This window comes from Ictidomys tridecemlineatus, chromosome 3 (assembly GCF_052094955.1).
Source record: "Ictidomys tridecemlineatus isolate mIctTri1 chromosome 3, mIctTri1.hap1, whole genome shotgun sequence".
NCBI lineage: Eukaryota > Metazoa > Chordata > Mammalia > Rodentia > Sciuridae > Ictidomys > Ictidomys tridecemlineatus.
Window position 1 is genome coordinate 62723485 of NC_135479.1, and position 17658 is coordinate 62741142.

A 17658-nucleotide genomic window follows, 5' to 3' on the forward strand; every position below is an offset into this window, starting at 1 on the left:
GCCGGTGGAACACCAACCCCAGGCAGTGGTGCAAAGTGGAACAGTCCTGGGCATCTGTGTCAAGGGCTATTGTCTGATCCTCTGCATGCTGAGATGGTCCAATTGGTCCCTCAGCCCTGCCAGCTGGACCTCCTCTGTTGCTCCCAAGTTATCACCTTCTTCCCATCCCTGCCACTTCTACCAGGATCCATGCCACAGAGCTTCCCAGACTCCCTTGCACCTGTAGCAGCCTCTTTCTCTGGTCTCCTTGCCTCCTCCAGTCATTCCCTTCCTAGAACTTTTTTTTTTTTTTACTTTTACTTTACTGGAAATTGAATCCTGGGGTGTTCCACCACAGAGCTACACTCCCAGTCCTTATTTTTAAAATTTGAGATGGGATCTCACTAAGTTGCCCAGGCTGATCTCGAATTTGCAATCCTCCTTCCTGAACCTCCAGAGTCAGAATTACATGTGTGCACCACCACACCTGGCTGGAAAATCTTTTTCAAAATACCATCTGGGCACCCCATTCTCTACTGGAAAACCTTCCAGGGCTCCTCATGGGTCTTGGGATGAAATCCTAAATTCATAATACAGCCTGAAGGACTGTACCCAATCTACCCTGCCAGCTTCTTCAGTCTCAGGGTTTGGCACTAATAATGTCCATCATAGTGCCCCTGCATGAGCCAGTCCCTTCCCTCATCACCTGGCTAGCACCTACTCATAGGTCTTGTCCTGATTGTAGTTATTTCTTTTTTTTTTTTTTTTAAAGAGAGTGAGAGAGGAGAGAGAGAATTTTTAATATTTATTTTTTAGTTCTCGGCGGACACAACATCTTTTTTGGTATGTGGTGCTGAGGATCGAACCCGGAGACATTTCTAATGCCTGGCATATGCCTGGTACACAGTAGGTACTTAATAATTAGTGAATGGCTGAATGAGCAAATTTATCCTTTCTCTGATGCCATCCATGACTCCTAGAACTATGTCCCTACCTAACTATCCTCCTCCCATTCCTGAGCCTACTTCTCCCCTTTCTGAGGTTCCCAAAGCACCAGTACTTTCTGTCCACATTCATTCATTTTTTTCAGGGGTGTGGTAAGAGCAGATATCTCTACTAGAAGTGCTGCCCAAAGGCAATAAGCCAGAGGTAACTCATAGCTCAAGTGATCCTCCTGCCTCAGCCTTCTGGGCAGCTAGGACTATAGGCATGTACCGCCATCCAGCTACAAGTAATTTTTAAGTGCCTATTCTTTATTATAGGTTCCAGGGGATGGATATAGCAGGGAACAAATACAGTTTTCTCTGTTTGGAATATTTGTCCCTCTTCCTTCCAGTTATTCTTTTTTTTTTTTTTTTTTGGTACTGGGGATTGAACCCAGGGGTGCTTAACCACTGAGCAACATCCCCAGCCCTTTTTTTATATCTTATTTGGAGATAGGTTCTCACTAAGTTGCTTAGGAACTTGCTGAGACTGATTTTGAACTCTTGATCCTCCTGCCTCAGTCTCCCTACCTGCTGGGATTGCAGGCATGTGCCACCACGCCCAGCACCTCTTCTTAACAAACTCCTACTCTTCTGTCAAAACCCAACCCTAACACATCATTCCCTGGAAAGTGCTTTTCCAAATTCTCCCTCTCCACTACATCACTTGTGAACCTTGTGTGGCTCATCTAGTGACAGGGTCCTAGGCTTGGGGCTACCCAAGAGGTGCAGAATGGGGAGATAGGGTCTGTGAAGAGAGATAAGAGTAGATATCTCTGCTAGAAATGCTGCTCACAGGCATGTAAGCCAGACGCAAAGCTATGCTTTCAACTCTAGCCTCCTCCCTCAAGCTTGTTTTCTAATTCCTTAGCAACTCTGTGGAGGAAACAGCTACCAGGCACGCCTTTTATTTGCACAGAAACGACCAAGGTCACAAATCCAGGCTGAGGCAGTGCAAGGTGGGGCCATCTGAGGAGGATGTGTAGAGGGCTGGGATGTAGAGCTGGAACAGATTCAAATATCAAACCAAAGGCAACCACATCTAGGCCACTGGAGAGGGCCTTCCTTGCCATAGGTGGGAACCAGAAGCAGGGTCTGCAGCAGGCACATGGCAGGAGGCTGCATGGTTTTGCCTTCTACTTCACTGCGGCCAGCCTTCGAAAGTTCCTCCTGCTAGCTGATCCAAGTCTGCATGCTGTACTTCTGTCCCAACTCTGGATCAGTCTTCATGGGTTCTTGGGGACTTAAGTCGCTCCTCCTGTCTCCCTTGATCTCCCCCCGCCCCAAGGTTCTGGGGAAATCACTGGTCCAGAGAGGTCCAGTGGCTCCTCTGAGGCCACGTGGCAAGTCTTCTGATGGAAGGCAGCTGGAGAGCTGGGGGCCGAGTTAGAGCAGGGTGATTTCACTGGGGGGCAGTGTGAGTCGCTTCTCTCGGGCACTGAGCAGGTTCTCCACGTGCACGGCTACCACTCGACACAGCTCCAGACCCTGCAGGGGACACAGCGAGAGTCCTGCGTCCACTAACCCTTTCCCAGCTTGGTGTGGGACATGCATAACAGATGTGGTTTGGAAAGAGGTGGAGACCACCATCTGCAATAGGGACCCTCATCCCCACCTCCCCGGGTGCTTGGAAGTGGCTGGAAGATGGAGTGAAGGGCTGTGGGTTATAAGAGCCGAGCAAGTAGGGGAAAAGATACGTCTGGTGATGCTGCTGTGTGTGATCTGCATGACCAGGGATGCTTGCTTCACCTCTCTGAGCCTCTCAGAGCCTCACCTATAATAAGGTCTCTGTTCTTTTTGGGGGGCAATACTTAGAATTAAACTCAGGGGGACTTTACCACTGAGTTACATCCCCAAACCCCTTTCTATTTCTTTTCTTTTTTCTTTCTTTCTTTCTTTTTTTTTTTTTTGGTTACTGGGGATTGAATCCAGGGGCACTTAACCACCGAGCCACATCCCCAGCCCTTTTTAATATTTTACTTAGAGACAGGGTCTTGCTGAGATGCTCAGGGCCGCGCTAAGTTGCTGAGGCTGTCTTTGAATTTTCCATCCGCCTGCCTTAGCCTCCTGTGTTGTTGGGATTACAGACGTGCACCACCACACCTGGTGAAGGTCTCATATACCAGGGCCTTCCTCACAAGCAGTGGTTAGGGAATCAAATCAATGAAATTTTATTTCACATAAATCCTTTACATTTAAAAAAATATTGGTCCAAGGGGCTGAGGGGTAGCTCAGTGTTACAGCGCTTGCCTAGCATGTACCAGATCTCAGGTTCCATTCCTAGTACCACACCCTTCTGGTCAATAAATGGGAACAGTTTCTAATAATGGGTTGCCATGGTTACCCCTGGCACCCCAGCCTAGAACAAACGATGACCTAGACTCAGGTCTCCCAAGTGGAACAGGGCAGGAGATGGCACGAGGGAATTGTGGAAAATTGACCTGGGAGTGAGGTGCACAGACCAAAGCCAATATGAAAAGCCCACCCCACCCTGCCCTAGGATTCCTAGAGTGATAGGAGCTGAGAGTGATAAAATAATAGCAGCACTTACTAAGTGTAGACTGTGCCAGGCCTTGTCTAGAGAGCTTTCTATTTAATCCCTGAAGTATCCACCTCCCTTGCTTTTTTTTTTTTTTTTTTTTTTTTTTTTTTTTGCATTACAGGGTCTCCTGCATCCTAGACAGGCAAGCACTCTACAACGGAGCTATATCCCCAGCCCTTTCTATTTTTTATTTTGAGACAGGATCTTGCTAAGTTGCAGAAGCTTGCCTCAACCTTGCAACCTTCCTGCCTTAGCCCCCTGAATTTCTGGGATTACAGGAGCTTGCCACCATACTGGGCTCCTGCAGTGTCCCTAAGGGGCAGTATTTAGAATTAAACCCAGGGACACTTTACCACAGAGCTACATGCTCAACCCCCTTTTTATTTATTTCTTTGTTGTTTTTTTTTTTTTTTGTTTTCTTTTGTTTTTTGGTTACTGGGGATTGAACTCAGGGGCGCTTAACCACTGAGTCACATCCCCAGCCCTTTTAAACATTTTATTTAGAAACAGGGTCTCGCTGAGATGCTCAGGGCCATGTGTTCAAGTGCAGGCCTAAAGCTGTGGAATTGCTCATTCCCAGACTTCATAGTTGGTATGTGATAAGATTTAAACTTGGATGGTAAGAGGCCCAAAGTCACCCTGAAGTGCTCTCTGCCAAGGCTATCTGTGATCACCGCACCCTGGAGGCCACCCCAGCTAATGAAATGAGTGTGTGCAAGATGGGAGTCCTCCCCTGTAGTCAGTCTTTTGCCTGCCCACATGCTGCTGTGTTCTAGGCTTTGCTGGAACTGTAGCCCAGCTGGACAGGTATGGAAACTGGGGTTCAAAGATAAACAGGACTGTCTTGAGATGCCCTCATGCTGCTTGTCAAAGGTAGGTGGGATGGGGACCAGGTCTGTTGGCTGCACACAGAAATCACCTACTCCTTGGAGCCTTTACCTCCTGTGTAGTTTGGGTCCTCTGCACATGCTCCTAGTACTGCTTATGACCTCCGGAGAGATTCCTTCATATCTGAGATTCCAGGGTCTGTGAGGGCTACTACAGGGGTCTCAGTCACATCAGTATTCTCAGGGCTCATATAGAAACTGCTATACAGAGATGCTCAATGATTATGTGTTGAATGAATGAATGAATGAACCCCCCACATGTACAGGAGGGAGGCAGAAGTAGCAGCTTCCTTGCAGGGAGGGCTACAAGGAAATGGAGAAGCCAAAAAGGTCTTCAGCCAGCCAGCCAACCAGCCAACAAACATGCATTGAGCATCTACTATACGTTAGACACTGTGCTGTGGACACAGTGTGAAGGAGACAGCCTTAGCTCTGTCCCCCTAGAGCTTGTATCTTGGAGAGCGAGATAGACAATAAGTAAACAAATACCTAACTGATCTGTAAGCCATCATGAGGGCTAATGAAGTAGAGGTGGTAATTCATCACAGAGGGTCAGGGAAATCTTCTAAGAAGAGGGGCTCTTTGTGCTGAAACCTGAGCAAAGGGAAGGAAGGAGCCCTAGGACAAATAAGGAAATAGCATTCTTGGTAGAGGGAACAGTGAGTGCAAAGGGCCTGGGGCAGAGAGTGGGAAGGAAACATATACAGGTGGTCTGGGGAGGAGATGGTAGAAAAGGAGCCAAAGAAAAGGTGCTGGGGCAGGAACGAGGAGACAGAAGGACACAACAGCATAGAGGGCAGGTTCTGGGAAGCAATGCAGGCCCAGAGGCCAAGGCTGTCAGAGGGAGGCTCAGAGTGACCCTGGGAACAGATAGAGCATGGGAGGGGGACGGGGAGCCTGGTCCTGAGTCACAGATCTCCAAGGGGGTTTTGTGCTGTTCCTGTTCCTCAGAGGCAGGGCTGGTACAGTGGAAGCCCCTCTCTCGTTCCTGGGAAATCAGCCCCTTCAAGATAGGCCTGTCGTAGAGGTTGACATTGGACCAAGATCTCCACGGGGGATGTGGCAGGCTCCATCTCCAGCTCTGCCCCTTCTCTGAGCCTCCATCCTGTCTCTCTGGTAGAGTGGAAACTCTGGTCGTGCCCTGAGGGCTGTGGAACTTGGACAGGAGCCTAGAAGTCACCCATGCCTTTTTAAGAAGCAGCCACAGTTGAGAAGGCCCAGGGCAGACAGGCCTCCATTTCCCTATCACAGGGGAGCCCCCTTTCTCCAACCACCATCCTGGGTCCCGTGATTCAGCTTCCATGCCTCGGCCTGGGTCAGCTTCCTCAAACCTCCCATGACCCTGACCATTCACCAAACTCCTATGGCTCCCTCGTACCCTCAGAAACAAGACCCTGATTTTTTGCTTAATATTTGAAGAACTCCAAGAAGTCCCTTTCCCTGGATCTATCTCCCCAGTGCCCCACCAAACTCTTCACCTTTCTGCAGAAGCCTGAGTCCTATTCCATGATCCCACTACTGAGCTGCTTCCCCGGAAGACCACCAAAATGACCTGCAGTTCTGTTCCCTGAGCTGGGCCGGATGCTACTTTGGCCATGGCCAGGACCTAAACCTGTCCTGGAGAGAAGAACCTGGTGAGTGGAACACAAGAGTGAGAGCCTGTGTCACAGAGCCTGGCCAGTGGGGGCTGGACCCACCTGCTCCAGCTGCAGCTGCATGGTACGCTGGGCCGCCACATCCCCCAACGCAATCTCCACATAGGGGTAGCTGGAGTTGGCTGTGGGCCGCTGGGTCCGTGTAGACTGGATCTCCTTCAGGGGGAATTTCACAATCAGCTCCTGGGAGTGCAGGAGGAAGACAGGAACAGTTTCAATCACTGTTATCACCTCCCCTGCAAATCAGATCAGTGGAACAGAGGAGGCCCCAGTCCAAGTGTTGGATCCCTAGTGATTTACTGTGCAACCTCAAGCACATCACTATTCTTCTCTGGACCTTGGTTTCCTCACCTGTGAAACTAAATCAATAAATTAGCAAAAGATGCATCTGCTGGCACTGTTCAAAAAATGCTGGGGATATGGGATGTCGTGGATGCTGTTGGTGCCCTGACCTTCACGTCAAAGCTGCTTTCATGAACATCTGTATCCTTTTGTTCTGGGGCTTGATTTCTGGCCCAAGAAACAAAGGGAACAAAATTCAGGGAAAGGTACAGTGATGGAGACTTAATGCAGCAGGAGGAAGCCCTGGACTAATGATTGACAGGGAGTGGTAAGTAACAAGGGCTCCCCCGAGCTGGACCGACTTCCAGTTACCCTCCAGTTACCCACATTGGCAATTCGTGTGGTAACAGGGCCTTTATTGTCTCCACCCCTTCCCTGCCCTAATTCCACCCTCCAGTGTTCCTAGAATCTCCTCCAAATAAGCCACCTGCCTTGGAATCCTCATCTCACACTCTATTTCTAGGAGCAAGCCTAAGAAAGGGGCTCTCAGGGTCTATTTGTGATGGGCTGCACTCTGACCTCTGCAAATACCCTGTAAAGCCCAAATACCTTGAATGTGACTCTGTTTAGGGAAAGGGACTTTAAAATGGTGATTAAGGGTCTGGGGAGGTACTTCAGTGGCAGAGTGTTTGCCTAGGATGTGCAAAACCCTGAATCCCATCCCCAGTACTACCAAAAAAAAAAAAATGAAGTTGTTGTTATGGTTGGATCTGGAATGTCCCCCAAAGGCTCTTGTATCAAAGGTTTGGTTCCCAATACAGCAAAGATCAAAGGTGGCGCTTTTGGTAAATTGGATCAAGAAGGCTCTGACCTCATCAGCAGATTAATCCATTGACAGCTGAATGGACTACCAGGAGGTGGTGGAAACTGCAGGAGGTGGGAATGCGTGGAAAGGAATGGATCCCTAAGGATGTGGCCTTGGGGACTACATCTCTTCCCCAGTCCTTGCTCTCATTCTGCTTCCTGACTGCCACACTTTCCTCTGCCATGCTCTTCCATTATGATGTCCTCCTCATCAGGACCAAAGTAATGGAGCCAACTGACCATGGACTGAGAACTCTGAAACTATAAGCCAAAATAAATATTTCTTTTTTTAAGTTGTTTTTTTTTCCAGATATTTTGTTACAGCAATGAAAAACTGACTAACCAGAGGTGAGAAAGTTAAAATAAGGCTATTAGGGTGAGTCCCAACCCATTATTGTTTTTTTTCTTCTTTTTTTTTGGTACCAGGAGTTCAACTCAGGGGCACTCAACCACCGAGCCACATCTCCAGCCATAGTTTATATTTTAATTAAAGACAGGGTCTCACTGAATTACTTAGTACCTCATCATTGCTGAGGCTGGCTTTGAACTCATGATCCTCCTGCCTCAGCCTCCTGAGCCACTTTGATTACAGGCATGCAACACCATGAATGGTCTCCTTATAAGAAGAGGAAATCTGAGGGCTGGGGATGTGGCTCAGTGGTAGAGCAAGTTTGCACAAGGCCCTGGGTCTGATCCCTAGCACCACAAAATAACAACAAAAGAATAAATCTGATCCCAGTTCTCTGGAGGCTGAGGCAGAAAGATCACAAGTTCAAGGCCTGCCTTCACAATTTAGTGAGATCTGGTCACAAAACAAAACAGAAAGGATTACTCAGTAGTAAAGTGTTAAAAAAAAAAGCGGGAAGAGAGAAACTCTAGATACAGAGACACTGGGAATGTGCACACACTGAGGAAAGGCCATGTGGATACACAGCCATCTGTAGGACAAGGAAGAGACTAGACTGGCAGACACCTTGATCTTAGATACACTTGATTTCAGCCTCTGCACATGGCAGAGCGACCCCCTCAGCCTGTGGTGTGTTGTTAAGGCAGCCTGAGCAAGCCTTAGAGTGTGTCACCTCACCCCCCTTCACCTCCACTCTCTGGAGTGGATTCTGCTATTACTCCCATTTTCCAGATGGGAAGCAGGGCTCTGAGAGGAGGAGAGGATGGCTGGAGGTCATGCAGACGGGAAATGGTGGAGCTGGGCTCCCACAGCTGGCAATCTTGGCTCCCGGGGTGGATGGGGGACCGGAAGACAGAGGCGGTGGGAGAAGATGGGCAGAGCCAGGCAGAGGCCACTTACATGGGTCTCGATACTGAGGAAGTTCAGGCCATTATGGTTGACGGCAAGGATGCAGGGGGCTGGCACAGAAACATTGCTGCAGCTCTGGATGAAGAAGAAGGAGGAGCCAAACATAGGAAAGGCACTGAGCAGGCCTGCAGTGGGGGAGAGCGGGTGTTACCATGTGAGGCCAGGCCCATCCATGACAGCCCTGCCCCTGAACTGCATGGCTGGCCTGAAGAACATCCTTACTTCCTTCTGTCACCTCTCTGGCCTCTTCCTCTATCCCTTCTTCCTCACTTCCCACAGTCCCACTCCAATGATGTCTTTGAGAAAAAAAAAGGTCTCCTTTTGCCAGATGCGGTGGCACATGCCTGTAATCCCAGCTACTTTGGAGGCTGAAGCATGAAGATCACAACTTTGAGGCCAGCCTCAGCAATTTAGCAAATGAGACCCTGTCTCAAAATAAAAAAATAAAAAGGGCTAGGGATTGTGGTTCAGTAACCCTGGGTTCAATCCCTAGTACCAAAGGGGAGAAAAAAAAAGTCTCTCCCAACTGCTTGCGAGGCTGAGGCAGGAGGATCACCAGTTCAAAAAAAAAAAAGTCTCCTCTCCCAATAGGTAGGTAGCTCACCTGCCACTGAAAAGCCTTTGTGCAAAAGGAAAAACTATGTCTCCCCCTCCTCCCGAATCCCCCCTTAGTAAAGCCCCTCATGACAATACCCCCCAGTTCTGTATCCCCAGCTCTTACCCAAGAACTGGGCACGGGCCTGGTGGGGGCTGAGTGCCTGTGTCTGTGGCCGGTGCTGGCTGACCAGGTTGAGCCAGGCAGAGCCAGCTGTGGTGTGGTACAGCTGAGCCGGGATGTACTCCTGGACCTCCCGCCTGCGTGTGGAGGGGACAACTGCCCTGAGCACCTGCCACTTAATCTCCATTGCGCGGCAGGTGTGATGCAAAGTGGACATGAGTGTTATGTGTCCCTGGGATACTAAACGCTGGGGAGAGTAGAAGGGGAAGATAGGAGTGCAAGGACTCCCGTGGTGCCTTGGTACACGGCAGGTGGGTGGCCCCGCCAGGGCTGGTACCACCAAGATCCCTGCTTGCAGAAGAGGAAACTGAGGCTCTTAGAAGTCCACAGAGCAGTCCAAGGCCACACAGCAACCGTGAACTAGTATGTGTGGTGGGGAGACTTGAACCCACGGCAGGTTCATCCTTTGTAGCTCCCGTCCCCAAAGAGGAGTCCAAGCCAGAGAGGTTTGGGGAGACACAGGGGTGGGGGAGATATAAGAGAGGGCAAAGCAACCACCAAGGGGCTGGTCAGAGCAGGAGGCAGAGGAATGCTGGGCCTCTAGGCTGAGTCTCCAAGGACTATCAGGCCTGTCCACCCTACTTCTTTCTTCAGTCCTCTTCTGTGTGTCACATGATGGTTCCCTCAAGGCAGGCTCTTTGCCTCTTGGCACATGTGAAAATATCAACATCAGCCCCAGTCCATCCCAGCTGCCCTGGGCTGCAGACAGGGCAAGATTGGGAGAAAGTCAGGGGAGCCCTCTCTCCTTGGGAGCTCCCACCCCTGGGAACTCCCACTACTTGGTAACATCTGGCCTTCTTTGCACTGCTGTGATAAGAACCTCGCATCTGGACCTAGCATCCCCAGATTTAACCATTCCTGGTTCCTTCACCTACTAGCTGGCTAAGCCTCAGTAAGCCACATAGTCTCTCCGGGCCTCAGCTTTCTCATCTGTGATCACAGCAACTCAGGAGACTAAGGCAGGAGGGTCACAAGTTTGACACCAACCTTGGTGACTTAGCGAGATCCTCAGACTGTCTCAATATAAAAAGTAAAAAGGTCTAGGAATGTAGCTCAGTGGTAGAGTACCCCTGGGTTCAATCCCAAAAAGAAAAAAAGAAAAGAAAAGCTCAGTGGTAGAGTACCCCTGGGTTCAATCCCCCCCCAAAAAAAAAGAAGAAAAGAAAAAGGAAAGAATAGTTGTAAAAGAAGCTAAGACAATACATATGCAGAGAATATTTTTTTATCACTAAATTAGCTCTGAGTTATTAATGTCAGCTGTTCCAGCATCGATGGTGAGCCAGAGAACTTTGGCCCCAGGGCCAGGACAGCCTCTTCTCAGATAGCCTTACTGTACAAGAGAGGATCCTGGGTGCCCGAGATGGGCAACTCTGAGGAAGGTGGGGTGCCCTGAGGGTGCCAGGGTGCCTGTCTGCTCTGGCTGATAGACAGGCAGGTGCTTACACACTGGGTAGGTAGAAGTGGTCCTTGGCACGGTGTTGCAGTGAAGCTAGTTTGGACACCTGCTGCAGCTGTTGCTCCATGGGCCGGCTGGCTGGCACGCTGCTGAAGAGGCCCTTCAGGTAGTCAGGAAGGACCTGTGGGGAGCAGATGCATGAGGGGCTGCCAGGCAGGTGCACACCCAGGTGTTCACCTACAAGGAGTCTGGAGACAGGCAGTTATCATTCCAGCCTTATCCACCACTGGTTTTTGATGAATGATGACAGAGGCATTTGAGGGGGAGCTCTGAGAATGGTGTCCTTGGAGCTTATGAGGGAGTCCCCACAATGAGGTAAGAAGAGTGTGGGCTAGTAAAGGCAGAGTATCCACAATGTGATGCACACACATGTCCGTCAGATCCATGCTTCTCAAAACTGAGCATGCTCCAGAGTCTCTGGGAAGCTTGCAAAAACACAAGGCAGGGCTGAACCCCTGAGATTCTAGTCAGATAGATCTGCATCAGAGATCCTATTTCCATTCCACTACTCAAGATGGGAAGGAAGCTGGAGTACCAGACTGTGCAGGGCAGGGCTTCAACAGCGACACCATGTGGCCACAAACGCTAAGTGTTTGTATTTTGTACATGGGATTGCATTAGCATTGACACCAGTTCTGCAAAAACAGGCTGCGGCCTCTAACCTCACAGACTCTCTGAAGCCCACAAGGTCCCTGAGCCACAGAGGGGCCCATGTGTGCTGACCTGGTTGTAGTGCATGGTCACATACAGCTCATTCTCAAACTTGAGTGGCTGATCCCAGAGCACACGCCGGAACCAAAGCATGTAGCCGCCATCTACCTGTTCCATCTCCGAGGCCACATCCAGGATATAGGCACGGCGGCTGAGAGGGCACACATGCTGGCCTGAAGAGAGCAGGGAGGCAGGGCTGGGTGGGGGCACACTTGTACACGTGTGTAACTGTATGGAGCAAGGGCACAGACTCCAACCTATCATTCAGGTGAGATGTCCCCTCCGTTAAGCCACCTCCCCTCGCTGGGACACACTTTCTTCATTAAAGGGGAGTATATTTATACAATAGGGTGCCCTGTGTTTCACCGAAACACTGATGACCAAAGAGAGGAATAACTCCAATTCGAAGGTACAAATTACATTCCATTTCTCCCAGGGAAAGGGCCTGAAGATCACCTTAGAGGGTGGCCTGCCTGGGTCTGGGAAAACACCCTGGGTTATGCTTAAAGAAATCCCAGGCACTTTCCAGAGGAAGTTGGGGACAAGGACATGCACAACAGGACTCAGCCCATGAACACCAGAGGGTATCTTTCTGAAGACGGTCCTCAGGAAAGACCCTCGTGGTATAAGTGGGAGATGGGAAGGCCTGGGGTCTAAGCCTAGAAAAGAAACGTGAGTTTTTTTCCCCCTGAATGGACATTTATTTTTAGCAAAGATGAGGGGTCTGACATGATAAGAGTCCAGAATCCTCAGGTCAAACTGCCTGGGTTCAAATCCCCACTGTGTGACCTTGGATAAATCACCGAACTTCTATGGTTGGCTGATAATGGTCCCTATCCTATGACATCTTCATAGTAAAAGGGACTTTGCAGACATGATTAAGTTTAAGGGTCTCAAGAAGGGGGGGATTATCCGGCTGTGTCCAATGTAAGCACAAGGTCCTTCCTAGAGGAGGGTCAGAGTCATAGAAGGAGAAGTGAGGATGGACTCAGAGGTTGGTGGCCAGGACAGAGAACAATGTGAATACTCTACACTGCTGGCTTTGGAGTTAGAAGAGGCCATGAGTTAAGGAATGTGGTTTCCTCGAGAAGCTGGAAAATATAAGAAAATGAATGGTCCCCTAGAGTTTCCAGAAGGAACACAGCCCTGACTGCGCTCTCGATTCAGGACTTTTCAGAACCGAAAGATAACAAATCTGTGTTGCTGTGAGCCACTGAGTTTTGCTCACTTGTTACAACAGTCACAGGAAACTAATACAGCCTCCCTCAGCCTCATTTCCCCCTTTGCAAATGGCTTGTTGGGGGGGGGGATAAAAGAATTTATAGCTGGGTGCTGGGGAGCATGCCTGTAATCCTAGCTACTCAGGAGGCTGAAGCAGGAGGATCATGAGTTTGAGGTCAGCCTGGGCAACTTAGCAAGACATTCTCAAAATAAAAAATAAAAAGGGATGGCATATTGCTCAGTGGTAGGGTGCCCTGATTCAATCTCTAGAATTTGGTGGGGTGGGGGGAGAGAATTTTATAGCATTAGGAGGTTTGGGGTTACTGGTTACTGGTAGAGAGCTTGTCTAGCATGCACTAGGCCCTGGGTTTTATCCCTAGTACTGAAAAAATTAAAAAAAAAAAAAGATTTTTTGGCCTTAAATGCTTTGAATTGTGCATGGGACATAGTATCTGCCATCCCCTCCTCCTATTGGCAGGGGTAGGGAACATGGTTCAGGACCAAGCATGCAGCATATGGAAGGGGTTTAGGGTTGCATGAAAGTCTCCTAAGGGTCCTAGGGCCTGGGAGGAGCCTCCTATTGCAAGAAGCAAGAATAAATTCTTGCACCTTTAGGCTCCTTCCCAGAATAAAAGCTCCCTGAGGGTTGGATCTTCATGCTCCCCGGCACCCAGCTATAAGGTCCCAAGGGGCAATGAGAAGACTCAAGAGAGGTCCCTGCACTCCATGAACCCCCAATCTTATAGCAGGGAGAGACAAACTTAGGCAAAACAAAGCCCAGTGGGCCAGATGAAGGGCTGGGGGTGTTCAGAACACACACAGGTCCTTCCAAACTTAGGGGAGAAAGTGGCCCCAGACCCTGGGCTTTCAAGGCTGGGTGGAGGGTCCCACGTGGGTAAAGGCCTAGCAATGGGGAAGAGTCTAGCATGCTCAGTTCTCTTGGCCACTCACCTCGATTGGTGACAACAAAGATCACATACTCATTGAAGGCTTCCGGGCGTGTCAGGGCCATCTCAGAACAGATCTCCTCCACCACGTCCAGGGCCACCTGGGGCAGGGCAGGGACACTGAGACTGTGCTATCTGGGCCTGACCTCTGTCCTCCCAGCTCCACCCAGGCCCCAGAAGCTGAGCAGATTTCCTTAGTCTCTCTGCACAGAGATGCAGGATCCTTTGAGGTCTCTGAGGAACATCATCATGCAGGGAGTGAACTCAGTTTTGGGAGTCTGAGACACTTAGGTTCAATTTTTGCCTTTGTCCTTTATTTACAGTATGACCCTGAGCTGGAAGCTCAGTTTGTTCTGACAAATACAGTCATCATTTAATGTCCATAGGGAATGGGCTCCAGGACCCCAACAGACACTACAATCCAAGGATGCTCAAGTTTCTTCTATAAAAGGGCACGGTATTTGCATCCACCCTATTCATATCCTCTTGTATATTTTAAATCAATTCTAGATTACTTATAATACCCCCAAAGATGCAAATGCATATAAAATAGTTGTCATATTGTCTAGGGAATAATGGCAAGAAAAAAGTCTGGACCTGTGAGGGACTCAGTACCCTTGGGGGCTCACTCCACACACACGTACACACACCCAGGGACTTGGCTGTCCCTGACCTTCTAGCACCTGTTTACCAGAGACAATCCCGCACTTACAGTGCACGTTTTGATTTTGAGATGCCGTTCAAGCCCTCCGGGAAGAAGGAAGAGCTGTCTCTTGGAACTGCGGCCTGCCTGGTGGTGGGGGTGGTAAGCAAGAGAAGGATAAGAAGCTAGGCCCTGGGATCTGGGATAATGCTTGTTCTCTGCCATGGGAATCCCCAGGCCAGGAGGTCTGAGGCATGAATGTATAGGAAGCCTTGTGCACCTGGACTTAACAGGGCTCATTTGCGCACCCTGGCGCATTTGCACCCAACAGAAGAGACTCTGGGCCGGGTTCCTGCCTCCTATTCATCATGACTGCCTCCCCTATTCTCGGCCCCTGCCCCAGGCTCACCAACATGGCCCGAAGCTCCATGCTGCTGGGGAGCTCCAGACGGCCCCCAAAACGCAAGGTTTTCTTCAGATTCTGCTCACAGGCTTTGGCAATCCCTGCAGAGGCAGGGAGACAGGGTTTGCCCAAGGTCAACAGTAGGAGAAATGGTCCCCTCTGGTCATCAGCTTTGAACTGGCTGTATTTTATTTTATTATTTTTATTTATTTTATTTTATTTTTTTAGGTGGACACAATATCTTTATTGTATTTTTATGTGGTGCTGAGGATCAAACCCAGTGCTTCATGCATTCTAGACAAGCACTCTACCACTGAGCTACAACTCCAGCCCTGAACTGGCTGTATTTTATTTTTTATGTACTGGCGGTTGAACCCAAGAGCATATTACCACAGAGCTATATCCTCAATGCTTTTTTTTTTTTGAGACAGGGTCTTGTTAAGTTTTGCCCTGGCTGGCCTCAAACTTGTGACCCTCCCATCTCAGTTTCCAGAGTTCCTGGGATTACAGGTGTGTGCCACTGTGCTGGACCCACTGGTTCTTTCCACAATCTGTGTGGCAGGCATTTATACCTCCATTTGACAGCTGAGAAAACTGAGCCCAGTAAGGAACAGTGACTTGCCCTTGTTCAAGAGCTAGAGGTTAGGAACTGTATTCGAACTCACAGCCCAAGGCCTTCTGCCTTGCCCTTGACTATCTATGAGTCTAGAAACAGCTGTGACCTTGAGTTGTTTCCTGGGGAGCTCACCCCCTAATAGGCTCTGTGGCTAGGAAACAGTGGTGCTCTGATCCTGCCAGCAGGAACCCCCATGCCAATCATCCTGTCTCATCCAGGCATCCCAGTGCAGAAGACCCCAGCATCACTGCTCCATGTCTCTATGTTAAGCAGTGTCCTCACCTTGCCCTCGGGAGGGCATCAAGAGTTCTAGGACATTCTGCTGTCTTCTCCTATTTGGGAGCCCTTCCCTGGGAAGCTAGGTCTATTTATCTCTGGGTCAGGGAATATTTGTTAATTGAAGCAAACAGAAAGCTTCAGAGGCAGAGAGGGTGAGAAGCCCTGTCTCCAGCATGGCTGCTTCTTTCTTAGGGCCCCTGGGGTTGCTATGGAAGCACAGTGAGGAGGCAGCTACTTCTCCACCAACTTTGGGCCCAGCAGCTGGAGAAGCAGGGCCTCACCTGAGTACTCTGGCTTCTTGCCTGCCTCCTCCTCTCCATCTCCCATGTGCCACCCATTCCCATTTTTGCTCCTGCTACTCAGTCCACCAGAAAATTCCTTCCACCTGCTCATTTCCCAGGGTAATACCTCCCGGAAACTTTCCCTGACATTCTCATCCTGAGGTCATATGACTCATGGGGCCAATTTTGGGACCTCTAGAAATGTTTGGGGGAGTAAATTAACATCAGTTAACATTTCCTGGGTACATGCAAAAAAGGGTCAGGTTCTCTAGGTTCCCCCTCCCACAGGCTGCCTGCCCTGTCCCCCATGTGAGAGGTGCAACCCTAGGTCCCCCAGGCACTGGCTCCTTACCCTGGAAAGGCAGGCCTGGGGTCCTGCTCACGTGTTGGAGGAAGTGATGGAGGTGTGGGTAGAGGACATCCGAGCAGCTGTGGTAGGCAGCCACGATGTAGAGCAGCCTCCAGCCTCGCTGGCAGCTGTCCCTGCAAGGACACACATGTGGGGCCGCATCACAGGTGGCCACTGTACTAATGTGTGTGCCAGGGGTCTCCTGGATGGAGCCAAAGACTTCCAGATCTCAGGAAAGATTCGTACTCTAAGGATACGTACCCTCCTGCTCAATGAGAGCAGGGCAGAGGGGCCCCCAAAGCTGTGCAGAAAGTGTATTCTTTCTGGGAAGTCAAGGTGGGAGTAGGAGAGGAAGGGGATGAGGGTCCGGGATGGCTTCTCCTGGTAGGGGATGTCTGGGGAGGATTCTGGGCACAGGGAACCTACTGGGGCTGTGCAGAAGAACCCCCGCAGGGTTCACAGTAGGTAAGGCCTAGGGACAGGCAGGTGAGTCCAAGGGTCTTAAGAGAATCCCAGCAGGGTTCACAATAAGTAAAGCAGGTGAGTCCAAGGGTCAGCAGCATATATATTGTGCACCTAATGTGCACTGTCCCTGCATAGAGTGAAATGTAGACATTTCATCCTGTCCTGGCGTGGTGGTTTCAATTGTGGAGATCTCTGATGCCTGGGGACAGCACTTGGGCTTCCTTTGGGAAACCACCCACTCCTCTCTAGATACCTGAGGTTTGGAGAGGGGCTTGAGAGTCAGGTCTGGCAGTTAGAGAGCACTGCAGCCTCCCACCCTTGACACCGCGCTTAGCTTAGGATGGGCATTTGATCCAGGACCAGCCAATGAGAGTTGTCTCCCTCTGGTTTTGGTGATTGGTTTTGGGACAGGCATGGGACTCAGGCATAGATAATCAGCACTCTGGATGAGGGATGAGATTGTGATGTACCTGGGCCAATAAATCTGTGTTGGGGAATTTTTGCAACAAATATTGAGTTACTCTTGCTTTCCTTGGGTTTGCCGAGCTGGAGAAACATTTCCCTAGAGCTACTATGTTGCTGATCTGAGAGGCTGCTTGGAAATGACATAGGAAGGCAGTGCCAGGAGATGCAAAAAGCCTTCTTTCTAACAACACCTGGATCTATTCCTGAAGCCATATACTCACTGACTTTTCAGCTGTCTTAACCAGTAAGTTCCCTCTTTTGATTGAACCAATTTTAGTTGGGTCTCTGGATTTGTACATTACAGATGAGAAAACTGAGCAGAAACAGGAAATCCCAGATAAAGTAATCCCCAAAACAAAATGTGAGTGAGGAAGAAGGTGAGGGAAGAGAATCTGGGGGGGGGGGGGTAGGGGGGGTAGGCCCAGGGAGGCAGGAGGCTGAGCTGGTACATCCAGGAACAGGGACACAGTGTGGGGATCAGGGGGTACAGGCTCAAGTGACTCACTGCTTAGAGCTGGTGTTATCTGTGATCTGCTT

General features: G+C 49.8%; 1 protein-coding gene across 1 annotated transcript in view; it reads right to left on the reverse strand.

The window, feature by feature from the left end:
- Positions 1 to 771: 771 nt before the first annotated feature.
- The window catches only part of Myo15a (myosin XVA), a 55876-nt gene continuing 38989 nt past the window's right edge, over positions 772 to 17658 (reverse strand). Inside the window, exons 54-64 of the mRNA XM_078041105.1 lie at positions 17627 to 17652; positions 16195 to 16325; positions 14673 to 14767; positions 14333 to 14410; positions 13625 to 13721; positions 11465 to 11625; positions 10729 to 10862; positions 9229 to 9362; positions 8499 to 8632; positions 6089 to 6229; positions 772 to 2450 (exon numbers count right to left, since the gene is read on the reverse strand). Coding sequence (XP_077897231.1) covers positions 2349 to 2450; positions 6089 to 6229; positions 8499 to 8632; positions 9229 to 9362; positions 10729 to 10862; positions 11465 to 11625; positions 13625 to 13721; positions 14333 to 14410; positions 14673 to 14767; positions 16195 to 16325; positions 17627 to 17652 — 1233 coding nt within the window. The 3' untranslated portion in view covers positions 772 to 2348. The remainder of the gene's footprint in view (positions 2451 to 6088; positions 6230 to 8498; positions 8633 to 9228; positions 9363 to 10728; positions 10863 to 11464; positions 11626 to 13624; positions 13722 to 14332; positions 14411 to 14672; positions 14768 to 16194; positions 16326 to 17626; positions 17653 to 17658) is intronic.